Source organism: Anastrepha ludens, chromosome 5 (genome assembly GCF_028408465.1).
Source record: "Anastrepha ludens isolate Willacy chromosome 5, idAnaLude1.1, whole genome shotgun sequence".
NCBI classification, from domain to species: domain Eukaryota; kingdom Metazoa; phylum Arthropoda; class Insecta; order Diptera; family Tephritidae; genus Anastrepha; species Anastrepha ludens.
The window spans coordinates 86,876,441-86,896,221 of NC_071501.1; the positions used below are offsets into that span (position 1 = coordinate 86,876,441).

At 31.9% G+C, this 19,781-nt stretch overlaps 1 protein-coding gene across 1 annotated transcript; it reads left to right on the plus strand.

Moving 5' to 3' along the window:
• Positions 1-456: 456 nt before the first annotated feature.
• LOC128863904 (poly(A) polymerase) lies at positions 457-16,622 on the plus strand. Its single transcript, XM_054103317.1, has 3 exons — positions 457-835; positions 15,458-15,958; positions 16,036-16,622. The coding sequence occupies exons 1-3, from the start codon at positions 772-774 to the stop codon at positions 16,242-16,244; spliced, it is 774 nt and encodes a 257-aa protein (XP_053959292.1). The 5' UTR covers positions 457-771; the 3' UTR covers positions 16,245-16,622.
• Positions 16,623-19,781: the final 3,159 nt, after the last annotated feature.

The following is a 19,781-nucleotide window of genomic DNA, read 5'->3' on the forward strand; positions in this document are numbered from 1 at the left end:
GCCGCTCTGGAATTCACAACGCAGCTCCAACTCAGCTGATTCGTGCTTCCATGTAAAGCAATTAGTTTGCTGGTAGAATATTTGCTTTTATTTTTATATTGCTCTTCTCTGCTCTGCTCTATTTGCTTTACCTTTTGCGCGGCTTGTGGTTTTATTTTATTCACTTTTTTGATCAATTAAAGTTACGCCAGTAACAGTGCATACGCTGTCGCGTCAGTTATACGATACATAATTGCCAAAATTAGCTAACTACGGTGCGGGCTCGCTCGACGAGAGCGAGAGTGAGCGAAAGACAACAAACAGTGTTTTGGAGCATGCAGAACAAAACCGAGACGCGCTCAATGTTCGTAACGATCGTCCCAACGCTGCCACCACCGCTGCCGGCAGCGCGCAGCTGAGAAACGACGGTAGCTCGACTAACTTGAAAGCACGGAAAATATAAAAACTTTCAACGGGATCATAAGATTTTCAGTTAATTTTTGAAATTTGTAAATGTCGGTTGACGCGTATAAAAGCGAAAAGCGCGTAAAAGGATCAGAGTTCTTAAGAACTTCAATAAATAAATGTCAATATAGTTTAAAGCAGTATTATTTACGTACTTTCGATAATTCTTTGGACAACGTCAGCTCGATCGGACTTACTGGGATTTTTGCAGCAGATCTAATACTTAGATTGCTAACAAAACAAAAGAAAACAGTGGATATTTTTTAAATAAAAAATATCATTAAAATTTACTTTAATATACATAGATAATAAAAAAAAACCAACAAAATGCAAAAAATTAGCAATGCAAAAATAATCAATGGCCTCCTGTTTATCGCGTGCATAGTCCAAGGTAATTGAGTAAAAGAAGGAAGTTGATATCTTTCCAAGACTAAAAATTTGGTATTTAAAGTGTGAAATGCAGTTATCGTGTAAAACAGAACTTAAAGACCTTTGAAGCAAAGTAAGGAATGTAGTGCTATATTAAGACTTGGTTAGTAGAGTGTCTAAAATTCTACAGCGCAAAAAGGAAGCTACAAAGTGCATAGTCAGTCATTTTAAATAATAAAAAAAATATCTTACCTCTCTGCATACCTAAACATTTTAAAACTCAACTAAATAGGCAATACTCGTATTAGGTCATTTATGATGCCGAAAGAATTCAACAGCCAGTTAGCAATTAAATGCCGTTTTGATAAAAAATAACCCTCTTCAGTATTAGTTATTTGAACAGACTTAGCGTCACTCTTTACTGGATATCAGTGCGTAATGATGTGCCGAGAAACGAGGAAACAGGCAAGTGCGCAAGAAAACTGTATGAGACAGGACTCGAGGCTTCGAGTTCAAGCATTCAAGTTGCTTTGGGCTGCCAGCAGGCGCAGCTAGAGTGAAAAGGGTTGAAAATACTAGAAAAGTGGACTCAACTGGACACTTTGTCATTCACTGTATCGAACATACCAAGAAACGAAAACACGAAACTTGCTGAGGCACTGAAAAACGAATGTACGATTTCTTACGAGAAAATTACCTATGCACTGAACCTGTTGTTGTTATTGTTTTTGTTGTAGCAGTATAAACATTCACCACACATACAAGTATATATGAGGAATGAGCTGAAGTGACAGTGACTTTGGTCGAACCGGGTTGTTCCGATTACGTAGGGCCGACTGTCGTGGGAACGACGCACTGAACCTCTGTGTATATGCCTACCAGGTTCGAAGACTCGCACAATTATTTATGCATAAGCAATAGAGATGGGAAAGAGTGAGAATCGATTGTTCTTGGCGTGGAAGAATGTTTCCTAGTGTAACTTTTAGAAAAAAAACAAAAAAACTACTAATAATAATTTGCTCATTAAAATTTATTAAACTTAAGAAAGCTTTGTTCTGAAGCGAATCCCGGCATCCGTTGGTAACATTACAGATATTACGAAATACGGAGTCCAACAACTGTCGGTCAATATTGTCGTTCCTATGTAGATATTAAGCCGCCCATAGACTGACTGATTTATATATCAATATCATATCATACAACTGTGGTTTGCGATTTTTTCATTTCAGAGCGAATTTAAGCAACTTAACACGTGCTGAAAAGTTCCGGGCTTAACAAATGAAACACGTTTTTTTTTTTTTGTTCAAAATTAGCTTTATAATACATCAACATTGTTTACAACGATGTATCTTTTGCCTCAAAATGGGTACCAGTTTCAGCGATAAGCGATAACCTCTTCATTCGAGCGAAATTTCTTACCGGCGAGCAATATTTTTAGGTCTGCGAGTAGCCAGTAATCGCTGAGAGCCAAATCTGGCAAATGCGGTGGATGTGGGAGCAAAAGTGAAGTTCTATTCATGTAGTTTTGCCATTGTTTGGATTGAGTTATGAACGGTGCGTTGTCTTGATGAAACAAAAGCATTGAGCAAACGCGGCGCCTACTTTGAACAGAGCTTTCTCATAGTCTCAAGCCAAAACGTTCTTCTGATATCCTTACTATATACTTTTCGATCATTCAAAACGATTTTGTGGATTTTTTGGATGTTTTCTGCTGTTACCTGTTACCTATTTTGGACGTCCGCTGCGTTGGACATCATCGGTATTTCCACATACCATGAAGTCAACAAGCAGTTGTTTCTGATGGAGTGGACTCCCCATAACACTTTTCAACCCATTGCTTTGCCTGAACGGCATTTTCCCCCATCAAGAGGCAGTGTAAAATGAAACCACGAAATTCTTTTTGCTCCATTATTTTGAAAAAAAAAAATAGTGTGACTCTTAGCACAATAATTCATAAACTAATGAATTGAATATCATGAAATTTTAACAGCTGTCTTTTTAAGTTTAGTACTAACAGCAAAGAAAGGTGAATGCAATAAAACCAGTGCCATCTGTGTAATAGGTCCGGAACTTTTCAGCCCATGTGTTACATGACCACTCTTCTTTGTTGGTAACGTGCATATATTTTTAATTGCCTTTTCAACTTTTCACACAAATGAAAGTGCTGGACAGGTTATCGACATACATCTATGACCGAATTATTAGAAACGCAGTACCAAATATTAGCAAAAAAAATGTTTTGACTTTTTTTTATGTAAGAAAATGCAAAACACCGTCAGGGGCAAAAATGCACGAAAAAATTTTACTTTTATTTTGTTTGAATGTACAAAATTTTCTTCATGTGAGATATCATCATGGGAAAAAAATATCAAAAATCAACGAGAATTTTAAGCAACTTAAAACTTATACTTTATTAGACCAAAATTCAAGGGGCTATTAAACTTCTTATTCAATTTCTTCATTAAAATTCTGATTAAAAAGTTTGGAACGTTAAAATAACTTAGTCGATTCTTTATAAATTTTATGCGATGTTTAAAACTTTTATGTACAGTGCACTCTCTTTTAAGTGGACACCCAAAGGCCTGAAAAAAGGGTACGCTTATGGGAGTTGTCTGCTTAAGAGAAGTGTCTGTTCGAAGAGAGTGCACTGTATATAAAATTTTTCGGAGAACAAACTATGTTTTTATAAAAAATTTAGCGAAAACTAAAAAAAAAACAAACAATATAAATGTGAAGAAATGGAAATTAGTAAAAAATACATATTTATTCAGTAGTTTTCCGATTCAACGCACATTTGCTTCTACGAAAGCCGCATGTGCGGCACAACCCAATTTGGTTTTCCTGAGTGCCTTATATAACAACAAAATGGTGATTCTGGATGAACCCCAATTTGAAGCAACCAACCAACCTCATACAGCAACTAAAAGAAATAAAGTTCTAGTCAGCCTATCGAACAACGTGCAAAATATTTGTTTTTCAATTTTCATTTTTCTCCTTTCCTACAAAATATTTATTTTTCAAGTGAAAAAATTATTGTACGCCAAATAAAATAAACAAAAACAATTTAAAGTTCGCTGTTACACCAGAGTTATTTCCACAATTGCTTTTGTTTGCTTTTATCTTTCGCGCTTATTAGCGCTTCATTTTCGGTCAATGCGTCAGACAGCCACTTATGTAAGTTGAATTGTTTGTTCTATTAATTTTAATAAAACACATGTGCATGAATTTTTTAAAAGTGCTTAGTAGTATTTTAAACGAATTAATTGGAAAATTAAATATTTAATTAATTAAACTCGATAAATGTCAATCACCAAAACAAACAAAAATGGTCCAAACCAACTCGATTTTTGAGCCACTTCAAAGCAGCACTTTATTATACCACAGTTAAATGGGCTGTATGGGCCGTTATGGCCCAGCTACATCCACAAACAAACGTCAACATTGATAAATATGAAACGAAGGGATGCCAGGCTCACGGCAGTGCTAACTCGCTTCTGACCCGTAGGAGAGCAAGCAGCCAAAATGGGTATTCCTTACAAACCCTACTGCCATAGTTATAATCAACCGGATAAAAACGAAAATATCTTCAACTTCCTATGCAAATGCCTTGTCTTATGGAAGGCGAGGATGTTAGCCCTTGACAAACCGCCTTTTGAAAGCCTCGAAGAGCTGGCTGGTATTGACGTAAACAACCTTATAAGGTTTCTAAATCGCACAGACTGCATTTTATTTGCATAAAATTTCAAATTTGGGTTTATTTAGTTTTTATAGTAAAATAAACTATAATATCGTAATCGGAATTTTAAAAAATTTTTTTTCTAATATAATTAAAAAAATTTCAATTTTCATGAAAAATTTTTCAATTAAAACAATTTTATTTTTATGAAACAAAATGTTTTTTATTTGCACAAAATTTCAATATAGGATTTAATTTATTTTTGTAGTATAAGAAACTAATATTATCATAATCGAAATTTTTCCATTTTTTGCACATTAAAAATTTTCAAAATTTAATGGAAAAGTTTTACCTTTTTTTTAGTTGCACAAAATTTCGAACCTGGATTTGATTTGTTTTTGTAGTAGAATAAGCTGTAATACGATAATCGATATTTCTTAAATTTTTTCTGATTAAAAATTTTCAAATTTTAATGAAAATTTTTTTTTAATTTTCACTAAGTTTGAAACATTGATATTTATAGTTTTGTAGTTTTGTATGTTTTAATATCATAATCGATGCTTTTTCACTTTTTTTTCTAATTAAAGAATATCAAATTTTAATTTTTATTTGCACAAAATTTCGAATTTGGATTGAATTTGTTTTTATAGTACAATAAACTCTAATTACATAAAAAAATTAATAAAATTAATATAAATGAAAAAAAAATAAATAGTAAAAATTTGTCGATAAGTTTCTGTACCACAATTATGAAACGCGCTGTATACATCATATAATTGGCGCGTAGATCCTTTATTAGATGTTTGGCCTAGCTTCTTCTTCCATTTATGGTGCCTCCACGGCTTGACGTTTTCCCCCACAATGGAGCGACCTACAGTCTTATGGCGCCTCCGAATGCCATATTCTTTTTCATGAGAAGCTTTAATGAGGCAAAAGTACCCTTGGAGACAATGGCAAACCTGCCGAGAAGCGTCCGCTATTTAAAAAAATCTAGAGAACAACAGAACTCCAATTGCCAAATTCGTAGCTGTGTTTACCGGTCATCTGATGATCGGCACACACGCGGAAAAGCTAGGTTTTAACCCCCACTGCAGAATTTGTGAGGACCTCTCAGAGACGGAGACTGTTGACTGTTGTTACTCTGTAAATGTCCGGGCTGAACAGTTAGAAGATTAAGACCACTGGGTGCTACTTTCTTCGACCACCTGTGCAGAGCGCCCACCTAAATCCTATCAATTTGCTCCATTACATGAACACCTCCGACTGTCTGTAGATATCTGCCCGTTGGACGTATCATAATGGTATTAAAACGTTAAGCGGTCGTGCTATTTGGAGAGCGCCAGACTTGACCATTTCACCTACTAAGCGAACTCCAGCTTCGACTTTGGTTTCGGTCAAATTCGGGCGCAAATGTTAAGTTCGGTTTTGGTTAGGCCAAGGGGCGGCTCACATTTTACTTTAGGTTGAGTTTTGCCAATAAATTTATGACGCCTTAAAGCAAAGGCATCTTATAAATTTCCTTTCCACTACAATAAACTGCCCGCGTTAATTTTTCACTAAACCTACATTTCAGCCAACCAGGTATGCAATTAATTAACACTACGCTAATTTTTGATACGCTCCACAGCGGTCCGCGCCTGCAACACCCCAATGATCAACAAAATTTTCGAAAAGTGTTTATTACAGAAGAAAATAATTCAGTGTTAATTTTCAAGTCGGTAATAGTGACAAAAGTAGGGGGAAAAATCCTTCAAATAATTAAAATATAAAATGTTACATAGCAATCATCATTCGAAGAAAATCATTAGAGAGCTTTTGCGAATGCACTTCGTCGTTTAGGGGCGATTCGCAACAACAGTTATAATTAATAATAATTTTATTCTGTGAACAAACAGTAAACTGTTAATTGAATGTCAGATTATCAACTCAGTGACTGGCGTATGAAAGTTAACTGAATTATGTACATTCGCATACATGCACACATACATGCATACCTGTACATAGATGCCAGTGGCTGTTCATGCAAGCGGCTTTGTATGTAATTTATTATAAGTGCATACTCGTTTGCATATTTGTCCAAGAACTTAGATACTTGGAAATTGGCATATGATCTGTCCAATACACTTACACATACACACATACCTATGTATGTATTTATATGCATATTTACATAGCAGCTTATATCACATGATTAACTCTTCAGCGACCAAGCTAATTAACCTATGGAAATAAATAAATGTGTAGGTACGTGCGAAAACGAATTGGATATTTCCTTGTCGGGAAACACGTGCAAGAAGCAAACAAGACTTTCAAAACACAGCGCACAACACACGAAAACAAACCGGTTCCGCTTGATTAATTTAAGAGTAAATTCTATTTTTATTATTATTATTATTTTCTCTTTTTTTTTTGTGGATAATTTTTTTCTTTTTTTCGTTTGGTTTTTTATGCAACATTTTAATCGACACGACTGCCACTGCACCTTCTGTGGAAAGTCGAGATGCAAAAACCCACAATAAATCCTAATAAAAACAATATAAACAGGTTTAGGCTAAGCTTCGTCTGCAATTTTTCGTGAGCATCTTCAATATTCATTGCACGCATTTAAAAATAATTATTGATTTATTTTATTCGTGAACGAAAACACCCAATCCACATGTAAAATCGGTTGCTGAATTTGTAAAGCCGCATATTTCTTTTCTCTCAAGTAGTTTTCGAGATATCGCCAAGTAACCATTTTGGGTTAAAGATAAAAATAAAGATAGTTCCAATAAGTTCATTGTGTCGAGAGAAAAATTTAACCATGGAAAATAAATGATATTTGAAATTTAAGGTAGTTAAATTTCCTATCCTTCTTTTAATCTTCATTTTTCATCAAAATTTAACCGTTTTCAAGATACAGTCAAACTTCTATAATTCGCATCACCATTATCCAATGGTCGAGACTTCGAGTTGTAGAATATTATTATGATATTTTTTTAAGCTAACTTCTTAACTTCTTTAGAAACATACAGTGCCTCACAAAAATATTCGGAAATATTTTTCTAGGTTATAAAATATTAGAAACTCCCTTAATTTTTTTATTGTTATAACAAAATATAAATATAATATTTTTTTAAGAAACTGCAAGCATACAGCGCCACACAAAAGTATTCGGATTATTCTATCTATGTTGTAAAATCTCAGTAACTCCCCTAATTTTTTTGTATTGTACTAATAAAATATAAATATATTAAAAAAAAAACTGCAAACATACAGTGCCTCACAAAAGTATTCGAAAATACTTTTTCTAGGTTACAAAATATCAGAAACTGCTTTAATTTTTTATCGATTGTTATAATAAAAAATATATAAATTTTTTTAAGAAACTGCAAATATACAGCGCCACACAAAAGTATTCGGAAATATTTTTTCTATGTAGGTTACAAAATATCAGAAACTCCCTTCATTTCTTATTTATTGTTATAATAAAATATAAATATCATATTTTTGTTTAAGAAGCTGGAAACATACAGTGCCTCACAAAAGTATTCGGAAATAATTTCTCAACGTTATAAAATATAAGAAACTCTTTTCATTTTTTATTTATTGCTCCAAAACTAATTCAGTTATTTCATTGTGGTCTTCTTCTTCCTGAATGGCGCGTTAACATTGGCGGTTCATTGTGGTCTACGCCTTAAATTAAATATAAACATTTTTTTTTTCAAGCAAAAGCATAAGTAAATAATGCCTTAACTTAAAAAGTATGTGAAATCATGTCACAAAAGTATTCGGAAAAACAATTCCGGACATTCCAGACATTCATATAATTCATGGTATTTTTACAATAACTAATATCCAGCAGCGTACTTTTTTCATTTTGATAACTTCGATTTATCTATTCTGCATTGAAAGAGCCAACTTTCACGTTTTCAAAGCTAATATCTCTGCCCATTCTGTGAGCTTCGCTGCTTTAAGGCTGTCCCTTGACGTAATTTCGTGTTGCCGAATGGTAAGCTTAAAATCTGTCCACAAGTGCTCGATTGGTTTTAGATCCGTCGACTGAGGTGGTGCTTCCAAAACATGGGGGGTCTCATATAATATCCAAACCTTCGTACTGTAAGCTGTATGCTTTGGGTCCAAGTAAAAGTTACAATGCATTAAAATAATCAGAAATTAGTGGCAGCAAACTTAATTTCCTTTTGAAGTTTTCATTAAAAAGAGATTCTAATTTGTTCAAAGCCTTATAGGGGCCATCAGTGGTAGAGTCAATAGCACTGCGTATTTAAAGAACCGATAACATGGATTTAAAGTATTTTTCTGAGCCCCTCTTTCTCAATAAATTTTAGAATTTGTCTTCCTTTATTGAGATTTGTCCCTCCTCTGGTAAAATATGTTTAATCGGGGGCTTGAGCTGCCTTTGTATCAGTGCTGGTTTCATTTTCCTCCCTACGGAACCTGCAAATTCCAATGGTGTATATTCCCAGATTAGTAAGATGAGGATTTAATGTACAATAACGTCCTGTTAGAATTCCTGTGATGATTCTAAAATTATTATAATTTAATTCCATACAATGAATCATGACAACCTTTAAACCGATTTAGGTCAAAGCTACCTATTATTGATTGTAATTGCGATAAACCAGGTAGATTGATGCAGTTTGATCTTCTTTATATTTCCTTAACTTCCTGAATAAGAGAGGAAAAATTACCTTTTCGTAAGCCACAAAATTGCTCTGAGCCTATAAATGGATGGGCCTGGCTAATTTATCTGTCATTTTGTTCCAAGTAATTCCTATATGCCCTGGAGCCGATAGGATACGTACCTGATTGTTTTTGCCTAGAAGAAAATTTAAGATATAAATGAAGAACAAAAAAACTGAGTATTAAAATACTCATTTTTGCTTTGACGTCTCTTAAGTCACGAGTTGAACCAGTATTGGGCAAGTGGCTAACCCTGAATCGATTTTCGTGATACTCGTATCACTAGTTGATTTTCCTAATAACAAATTACTTAGTATAATAAATTTGAGCTTCGCTATCTCCTCTAAATCGCTATTAACCGGCAGGAGCTAACCTTTTTCTATGTTATATAAGGTTTTCCAAACAGATGTGTTATTTATATTGAAATATTGATATTGAAAGAAAAATGCTTTTTTTTAATATAAATGATCGGATATTTATTTCATTATAAAGAGGAAGGTATGCCGTTAATAGTGGAAAATAACATCAGGCAAATGAGCACCATGATCACGTTTACAGGGCAATATCCTTTTCGTGATATTTTCCATAACCAAATTGCAAAGTGGCTGCCCTATGTCCTCGATAGCCTCACGAATTCCATCTTTGAGGACCCTGAATCGGCCCTGGGCTGTTGGTATGTTGGCGTAGACCTTCTCTTTCACGTGGCCCCAGAGAAAAAAGTCACAAGGTATTAAATCACAAGATCTCGGTGGCCGATTGTGATCACCTTTTCGTGAGGTAAATGGTCCGGAAACTTTTCCCGTGAAAGATCAATGGTTTCGTTGCTTATGTGGCACGTAGTGCTGTCTTGTTGAAAATAAACGTTGTCCAGATCAATTCCATCCAATTCCGGCCATAAAAATCGTTAATCATCTCTCGATAGCGCAATCCATTCACCATTGGTGTTATTACTACGTTTCTTCAACTTTACCAACGCCCACTTTTAGGTAAACTGAGCTATGGCTTATTTTTTATTTCATTTTTTTTACCAACAACAACCGGTCCAACTGCTTATATTTAAATGCCTATTTGAAAACCATACAATCCTATGCAGGTACACACATACACACGTATGTAAGTAGTAAGTGATATATTCTCCAAATTTAGCACCTTTAATGAAACATACACATGCACATATGTATGTATGTATGTATGCAGTAAAAGCAGTTTGACATTCAATTCGGATTTGGCAATAAAATCCAGTAAAGCGGCATACAAGGCACTGCAATTGCTCGCCTGTGCTTTCTCGGAAATAAATACCCCCACTGCATTGCCATACAAACTGCAGCTTACATTGCGAATTGTGAACTTAGAGTATTTACAAGTATTTCGAATTACAGTTACAGTTACAAAGGCAAAACGAAAAATCACAATGTAGAAATTCTCACATTACAGAAATCGTAAGAATTATTTGAATAATAGAATGGATTGAATGTTGCCTACAACTTTTGATATAAATGTGCATGTATGTGTGTATGTGTATGTGTATGTATGTAAAAACATATACACATCGATAATTACTTGCATAAATTTATTATTTAAGCGTGGGGAAATTCTTTTAAAAAAAACGCTGTACCCAATGGAATAAATCATTTATTCTGAACTGTATAATTTGTCTACGTAAATTAATTACGATGTGGGAATGTAGTAAAGCAGAGAAATTATTATTTGCTCACAAATTTAGACGAATATTTTTAGTGTAAAATACTTATTAAATTTTATTGTTCTACTGCCTGTAATAAATTAAAAAAATGGAATTTTGCAGTCTAAAAGCCAAAAAAGAACTATAACTATTCAGTAAACACTTCATCTTAAACTTTACACTTTGTTGAAAAAATAATTACTGTAGCCATAAATTTTTCTGTCCAACACCTGGCACCGGTAGTTCGACAACAACAAATGAAATTTACTCTGAAGCTAGAAATTAGGAGTTGGAGCAAGTTGAAACCAAAAACATAGTCTAATATGGAGTTGAAAAAGCTTTGAACTAAAACGCAGTTGTAAGGGGAAATGAACTGGCAGCATGCAAATTATGATGGCAAATATGTAGAACATTTCGTTGTTGTGTTACCCTGCTAACACTGGTTTACAAATAATAAATGCTTTTGTACCCAAACATCAGACCAATTCTCCCAATTCTCCCTGCTTACTTTACACCCTTGAAATTTGAAAAATTTAATTTAGTTTTATATTTATTTGTAGGCTTGAAGTAAACTGACAAAATCTAAAAAAAAATAATAATTTTGAAAAAATTTAGAATATTCAAGAAGATTAATAATTATGAAAAACATTTATAATTTGGAAAAATAATTTTAATTATGAAAACAAAATTATAATTACAAAAAAATTGTAATATTGAAAACAATTTGGAGTTTTGAAGAAAGTTTGTAATGTTGAAAGAACTTTATAATTAACAAAAAAAGATTTTGAAGAAAATTTATAATTTTACATAAATTTATAATCGTGAAGAAACATTTTAATTAAAAAAAAAATATTATATATATAGTTTTAAAAAATTTAATAATTTTGAAGAAACTTGTAATTTTGAATTAACAACAATTGAGCATTATAATTTTGAAGAAAATCTGGAGTTTTGAAGAAAATTTACAATTTTGAAAAAAATTTATTAATTTATAGAAAATTTATAATTTTGAGAATTTTTTTTTCTTTTTTGGAGAAAATTTATTAATTCGAAAAAAATTGGAATTTTGAAAAAAATTTATTAATTTATAGAAAATTTATAATTTAGAGAAAAATTTATTTTTTTTAATGGTTTATTATTTTGAAAAACTTTAATAATTTTGGAGAAAATCTATTAATTTGAAAAAAATTTGGAATTTTGAAAAAAATCTATAGTTTTAAAAAAATTTATTAATTTATAGAAAATTTATAATTTTGAGAAAAAATTTTTTTTTTAATATAATAATTTATAATTTTGAAAAAATTTAATAATTTTAGTGAAAATTTATTAATTTATAGAAAATTTATAATTTTGAGAAAAATTTTTTTTTTTTTTAATAATTTATAATTTTGAAAAAATTTAATAATTTTGGAGAAAATTTATTAACTCGAAAAAAATTTGGAATTTTGAAAAAAAAAATTATTGTTTTGAAAATAATTTATCATTTTTAAAAAATGTATGCTTTTGCAGAAGATTTATAACTTTCAAGAAAATTTGGAGTTTTGAAGAAAATTTATAATTTTGACGAAAAATTATATTTAAAAAAAAATGTTTGATTTTGAAGAATATTTATTATTTCGAAAAAATTGGAACTTTGAAGAAAGTTTGTAATTTTGAAAAAACTTTATAATTGTAAAGAAAATTTGGAATTTTGAAGAAAATTTTTAATTTTGGAGAAAATTTATAACTTTGAAGAGAATTTATAACTTTGAAGAAAATTAGAAATTTTGAAAAAACATTTATAATTTTTAAAAACAATTTATAATTTTGAAAAAATTTTATAATTTTGTAGAAAATTTATTTAAACAAAAATTTTAATTTTGAAGAGACTTTGAAATTTCGAAAACAAAATTATAATTTGAAGAAAAATTATTTTGCTTTAATTTTGAGAAAAATTTATTGTTTTAAAAATAATTCATGATTTTGAAAAAATGTAGTAATTTTGAAGAAAATTTATTATATCGAAAAAATTTGAAATTTTTGAAAAAAATATGAAATTTGGAAGAAAATTTAATGTTTTGAAAAAAATGTATAATATTAAAGAAAATTTTATAATTATAAAAAATTTTAATAATATTGATAAAATTTAAAAGTTTTGAAGAGAATTTTATAATTTTAAAGAAAATTTATTACTTTGAAAGAAATTTGTTACTTTGAAGAAAATTTATAACATTGAAAAAAATGTATAATTTTGATTTTCATAATTATAATTTTATATAATAATTATTTCGAAAAAAAATTGGAATTTTGAAGAAAATTTGTAATTTTGAAAAAACTTTATATCTTTGAAGAAAATTTGGAATACTGAAGAGAATTTATAATATTGAAAAAAAAAAGATAATTTTGAAGAAAATTTATAATTATGAAAAAATATTTATAATACCGGAAAAAATGTTAAAGAAAATTTTTAATTTGGAAAAAACTTTATAACTTTTAAGAAAATTTGGAATACTGAAGAGAAGAAGAAAATTTTTAGTAATGAAAAAGTATTTACAATTTTGAAAAAAAATTTAATTTTGAAGAAAAATTGTAATTTTGAAGAAAAAATGTATGATAGTTTTCAGAAAATCTTTTAGTTCTGAAAATAATTTATAATTTTGAAAAAATTTTATAATTTTGAAGAAAATTTTTTGTATCGAAAAAAATTTGGAATTTTGAAAAGCAAATTGTAATTAAAAAATGTGTAATTTTCAGGTTTATTTAATAAAATCCATAAAAAGTTGGATTAATGTTGTTCACGTTCTTATCGCAATTTTTAGAACATTCAATAGTTAGGAAATGCAGTCACCAGAAGCCTCGTTTTGCTACGTTCATTGAAGTATACATTTAAGTTATGGAACCCATTTATATGGGCACATATGTATACGAAAATACATATAAAAAACTGTAATTTAATGTAATTACTCTAAAGGCCAACTTTCATTAATATTGAAATTCGTAAAACAACTAAAATACCTATTCCAGATCTCCTTAGCTTCAGCTTTACACACTTGCACTATGACATGAATGTTTTTGTTCGAACTCTTTTTTATTTATTTTTTTAAGTTTTATTTATAATTATTTCAAAATTTTTCATAAAATTTTAAAATCGTTGTTTGTTATTGTTGTTGATCTTTGTTCGACAATGAGCTATACGTTTATGTACATATGTATAACTAGAAATAATGAACCTATCATTTGGAGGCGGTGCTTGTATAAAACAAAGAGCAAAGAGCACAGAGCGTCTGCCTCCCTCTGCCTATCTGTGCTGCCCGTAATTTCTAACCAATTGAGTTGTTTTTATTTAAGAGTTAGAAAATTTAAAAATATTAAATAAAATTACGCTCACGCCTATACATGAGCAGAAGAGAGTGTATGTATACGCATATCCAGCGGTGGACACTACCCCAAGCAAACTATGAGAAGGTTAAAGTTGGCGACTTTACATTTGTATGTTTGTTACATATTTACATATCGGCATAAATAAAACCAAGCAGTTAAAAAATTAAAAATATGGGTTGCATAAATTCCATTTAACGCACTAGAACGACAACAACAGCGCCCCATTTAACTACGCAATTGCTAAAATTTACTAGAAATATTCGACAATAAATCAACTATTCAACATTCTAATCTCTACATACATATTTACATACATATGTATATTACATACCCACAATATACTAAATTAAATGAATGAAATGTTTTTAAAATTTGATTAAAAAATAATAATTTTAATTAAATAAGAAAGAAATGAATTTTCTAAACTTGTCAATAAGTCCTGTGCCGTAGTTATTTAACGAACTGTAGTATGAAGTACATACAAATGTAGATATGTTTACACCAGCAACTTTGCAATATTCTTTGTTCTTTATTAATGCAGCACAAAGAATATTTCATGCAAATATTTATCTCAGTGATTGTATTGCTTGCCTTTATTCTTTGTTTTATCATCGCTTTGAAGGCAAACAGAGAAAGAATGACAGTTGTTGAGGTTGTCATGAAGATAGTGAAGATCAACAAATGTCTGGAAAATAAATTCAGTTTATCATACTGACAAAGGAATACTACTAAATTCTTTAATGGAATTTAAATTTAAAAAATGTAAAAAACGAAAAAAAAACGTTAAAAATGACATAAACAAAAAGTCGAAGCGCGAAGCGGAGAAATTTGCTGAAGGTTTTAAATTTTTTATTTAAAACTAGAGTTTCGCTATCTTCTACTTGCCTGCAGTAATTGGTTTTAGATGATGATGGAGCACTGATTATTTCAATTCGTGAAGGGGAAAGTTGTTGCGAAAAGTAAGAAAAGAGTAGTAGTTAGGAGTTCCATTTGTGGAACAACATCAAGACCTATACCACAAATTGGAGGAGTAGCGCCGCCAAACACATAACAAAAGTGCACGCGGCAATTATTTATTTTTTATATTACTTTTTATATTATTATTATTTTTTTTTTTTTATATCCAGAAATTTAGTAACTTTACTCTTTGTTAACTCACTAAGTAAACTCTTGCAAAATTATTAAAGAAAAAATTCCCATTTTACAACTCTCATTTCTCTCATTCCGTTTCTCCTCTCCTACAGCATGCCACGCTGCAACAGTAGCAAGCTCCACCGCTGACCGCCAGCTGGAGTGTTATGTTTGCGAGGATTGTGCCAAGATCACAAAAGAAACACCAGTCGAGGTATGTGACGCGGAATTCTTTGATAAACGCAGAACAACGCAAGAGCCTGTAACTGATCCAATGACAACCACACCGACCACAACTGAGATGACAACAGAGAGCACGACCACAGAATTGAGCACCACAACCACCACTGCAGAAACAACCACACAAGTCTCCACCACCGAGGGTGTGCCGACAGCACCGACGGTTGGTCCCCTATCAAGCACCACTGCAGTACCCACACCACCCAATGTAGATGCTGCCTTTGCGTTGGCAGAAGAAGTAGGGAAAGCCGTCAATGCAAGCGCCGGCGAGAGCACAACAAATGCAACGAACAGTGCAAGCGACGGTATACCTCAAGCCTTAGCACTTGTTGCCGAAGACTACACATATCACTGCTTTAGCGTGCAAACGATGGGTGAGTACCAGCCACTTTGGTCAAACACTTATCTAGTGGAACTTCTCCTTTAATTTTTTGTGTGATTTTCTTTTCAGTTAACGGTAGTGTGTCGACGGACCGTGGCTGCTCGCGTGTCACTACCATGGAGAGTGTTTGCGGTCAATTGAAGGCGTTGAACAACGGCACAGAGTTGAGCAAATGCGTGCCCTGTTCGAATTCCATCTGCAATGGCAGCAGCGCGTTGGGCGTGTCAGTGGCCGCGTTGCTGTTTACGCTGGTGGCAGCGCTGTTGAGTCGGCAATAGAGTGGAGCGCAACATAAGTGTGGATTTGATGTCTGCTGCGCCTGGAGCCTGAATGCAATTTGTAATTATCGTCAATTGATATTTGAGAAGGGGAAAAGTGGAAAAGTGAAATGGGTGTGCGAGTTCAAAATGAAGCCAAAAATGTAAACGAAATGCAAAGAAAGCACACACGAAAAGAAAAACATTTAGTTTAGTTTATATTTGAAATTAAGTATGAAAGTCATCAAGAAATCGAATCGAAATATTTAAATTTACTTATTTGTAATTCTACTAAAATTATTATTATGTTTGTATGTATTATCTCTTGTATTTTATGTACTTATTATGAGCGTAGTTGTTTTATTACTTTACTTAGGTTTATGTATTATTTTTACAAAATAAAAACGAAACTAAAGTTAAAAGTGATCTTGAAAGTCATTTCTGTAACTGTATGAAGTTTCAGTACCTGAGCATAAACGGTTCCAGAGAAAATCTATATAAAAATTTCAGTTTTCATGGGAGGTACCACGCCCCCTTTTCTAATACCCACCACTTCTAGCCATAAGACAGATATTAACAATTTGTGTACCTGTATCAAATTTCATTATCTTAGCTTTTGTGGTTCTGGAGCGAAACGATTTAAAAATTTCAGTTTATATGGGAGGTACCACGCCCCCTTCTCCAAAACCCACCACTTTTCACCATAAGTATAGTATACACAATTTATGCATTCGTGCCAAATTTCAGTTCCCTAGCTTAATTGGTTTTAGAGATATGTACATATATTGCTTTTCCCAGTTTGGTTCACATGTCAGACACCAAGTCACCTATGTATATATCGGGATTAACATTTCTGCACTAAAGCAAGGCAAGCCCTTCAAATCAGTACATGTCACTCAAACACTCAAAAGTGGTTTAAATATTTTAGTATGGCGTATTTATACAATGATAGTACAGTGCTTTTCAAGTTCTTTTTTTATTTCTTAGCGGTATTTTTCTAGTAAGTGTCTCCTTTGATAGATGTTAAAAAAAAATCTTCAATTTGCTAAAATGTGTTCAATTTCGCTTTCAAACCAAACAAAAATAATTTAAATCCGCTAGGAAAATGGTGGGCTTTGAAAACTATTGTACAGGGTGATCCAATTCAACCAGAGTTTTTCTTTTAGAAATAAAACTCAACAACAATTGTTTTTATTGATTTGTTTTCATCATATTTTTTCGTATATGGCAACACAGGTTGCGCATATCAAAATTTTCCATGATTACTTATTATTTACTATTCATAAATTGTAAAATATCTCCCCTCATTCAATTTTATTTTGAATATTTTTATTTAATTTAAACCATTACGCGCTCCATTTATTGGCATACGACGCCATTAGCAAAGATTCCGATAGGATGATTAATTTTGCGCCACGTTGTATATGTTAGTAAATTGATAATTACCATTACAAAAAATACGTTTAATTTGAATTTAAAGAAGGATCTCGAACTTGAAAGACTATGTATTGTCCAGCGATCGAAATCGTCTAAGCAAACCAAACAGTGCGCGAAAATTTCCATGAAACTTCATTAAGAAATATTCAATATTTACCTTTACGAGAAGTAAAGGTTGCCCCGTAGGCAGTTAATGGACTGCATAGAAGAAGTCCTAAAAACGCTCGAAGTACCCAACTGGAAATATCTAGCGAGAGACAGAGAGGCTTGGAGGAATATCGCAGAGAAAGCTAATACCCACAGCGGGTTGATGATGATGATGATGACTTTTATACGAAGATCGCTCCAAACTAAATGTAGAATCGCATAGCAGTCTGAACTTGATGCATTTAAAGAAGAGCTTCATCATGGCATAAATTCTATTAACTTAAAAGTTCAAAAAGTATAACCCGATTTTTTGTAGGGTATTTATTTTTTTTGACTCTGAATCAATTTTGTGATAAAATATTTATGTATCTGCGTGTAGGTAAGATTAATTTCGAATTCAAGCCAAATCGAACCATAAATATATTACGAATTTTAGAGATATATCGATCACAGTGCCACCTATCGGAATTCCGATTTTGTTCTAACTGGTTTGAAGACAAACTTGCCCTGTGAGATTGAACTCAACGGTTGGTTCCTTTTTCAGTTTACCAGTGGCAAGCATAAATTTTTATATATAAAATATAGATGGGACGATGAAGTACCAGCGTTGGAGATGGAGACCCGAGTTTAAATCTTAGCCACAGAGTTTTGACTTTTATAAAACGCTGCGCTAGGATTTCAAAGAGTTTTATGTTAGCACCCTGTACTTTACATTTAGCCAATTACCGGGTGTACAAAACTCATTTAGAAATTTATAATGGAACTCGTCAAGAAATCTGCGCATAAAATCTGCTTATGAAGAAAGTTTATGAGTTTTGGCTATGCTTTATAGTCGTTGAAAGATTCCTAGTGCATTTCCTATTCTTGGTAGAGTAAGTGTTTTTACTTAATAAGTATAACTTGCATATTTTCAAAAAACGTTCAAAAAATTGTAAGGCCCATGGCCCAATAAAAGCTTGCTTTTCATTCTACAACTGGCAAAAATTAATAAAAATGCACTGAAAGAGAACGAAGCATTTCTTAAATGATTATTTATACAATGTTACCCTTAATGCAATCCACATTACCATTACTCAGGGTATATAAAATACGATTCATCGTTAGTTTTAAATATCAACAAAAATCTGCTCAATTCAAATATGGATTCTTATACAGTAAAAAAAGAAATAGCGCTAAATATTACATATCGCACCCTAAATACAAAAGGGTCACAACTCAAAATGAGCAGAAGCTCAAATATGAACGAGACGTTATCAATAAAACGGTCCGCGGATGACATATGGCAAAAATAAATTTTTTGTTTTTTGGTAGGACTTTTATAAGCTTACATGGCAAATTTCAGCGTGATATGTCACATAGTTTGTTTTCTGTGCTACTGTAAACAAGTCAAGCTCGAGTGTGGAAAATTTTGAGTTGTGCCCCTTTTGTATTTAGGGTGCGATATTTTTACGTTCTTATAGACCTTACTTCGTTTGCTGGGTAACAACAATAGCATAATGATAATGTAATATTAACAAGTAAGTTTAGCATACTTTTAGGGCGTAGCATATTTTTTACAAATGTTTATTTGTGTGTTTACATATCCAGACACACCTATTTACTCTTACGAACAAGAACAAAAAAGTCTCATTACCATAACTGTTGTACAGAAGAGTAAGGCGGCGATAGAGCGAGAGCAGAAAGTGAATTTGCTGATAAGACGTGTAGCAAAAAACAAGTTTGATAATATATTTTTGCTGGACGCCACTCTACTCTCACTTGATAATGAGATAAAATATAAAGCAAACGGTAGCAAAACTCTGTGCACTTGAGCGTTCACTAGAAGTAAAAATACACACTTAAGTGTATATTTACATACACATGTATGTAGAGGGTGTTTTTATAGACATAAAATTTCCGATAGGGGTTTGGTGCAGCAATAAAAATGTGACGTCAGTAACTAAATCTTATCTTTGAAGCCATTTATGAATGGAG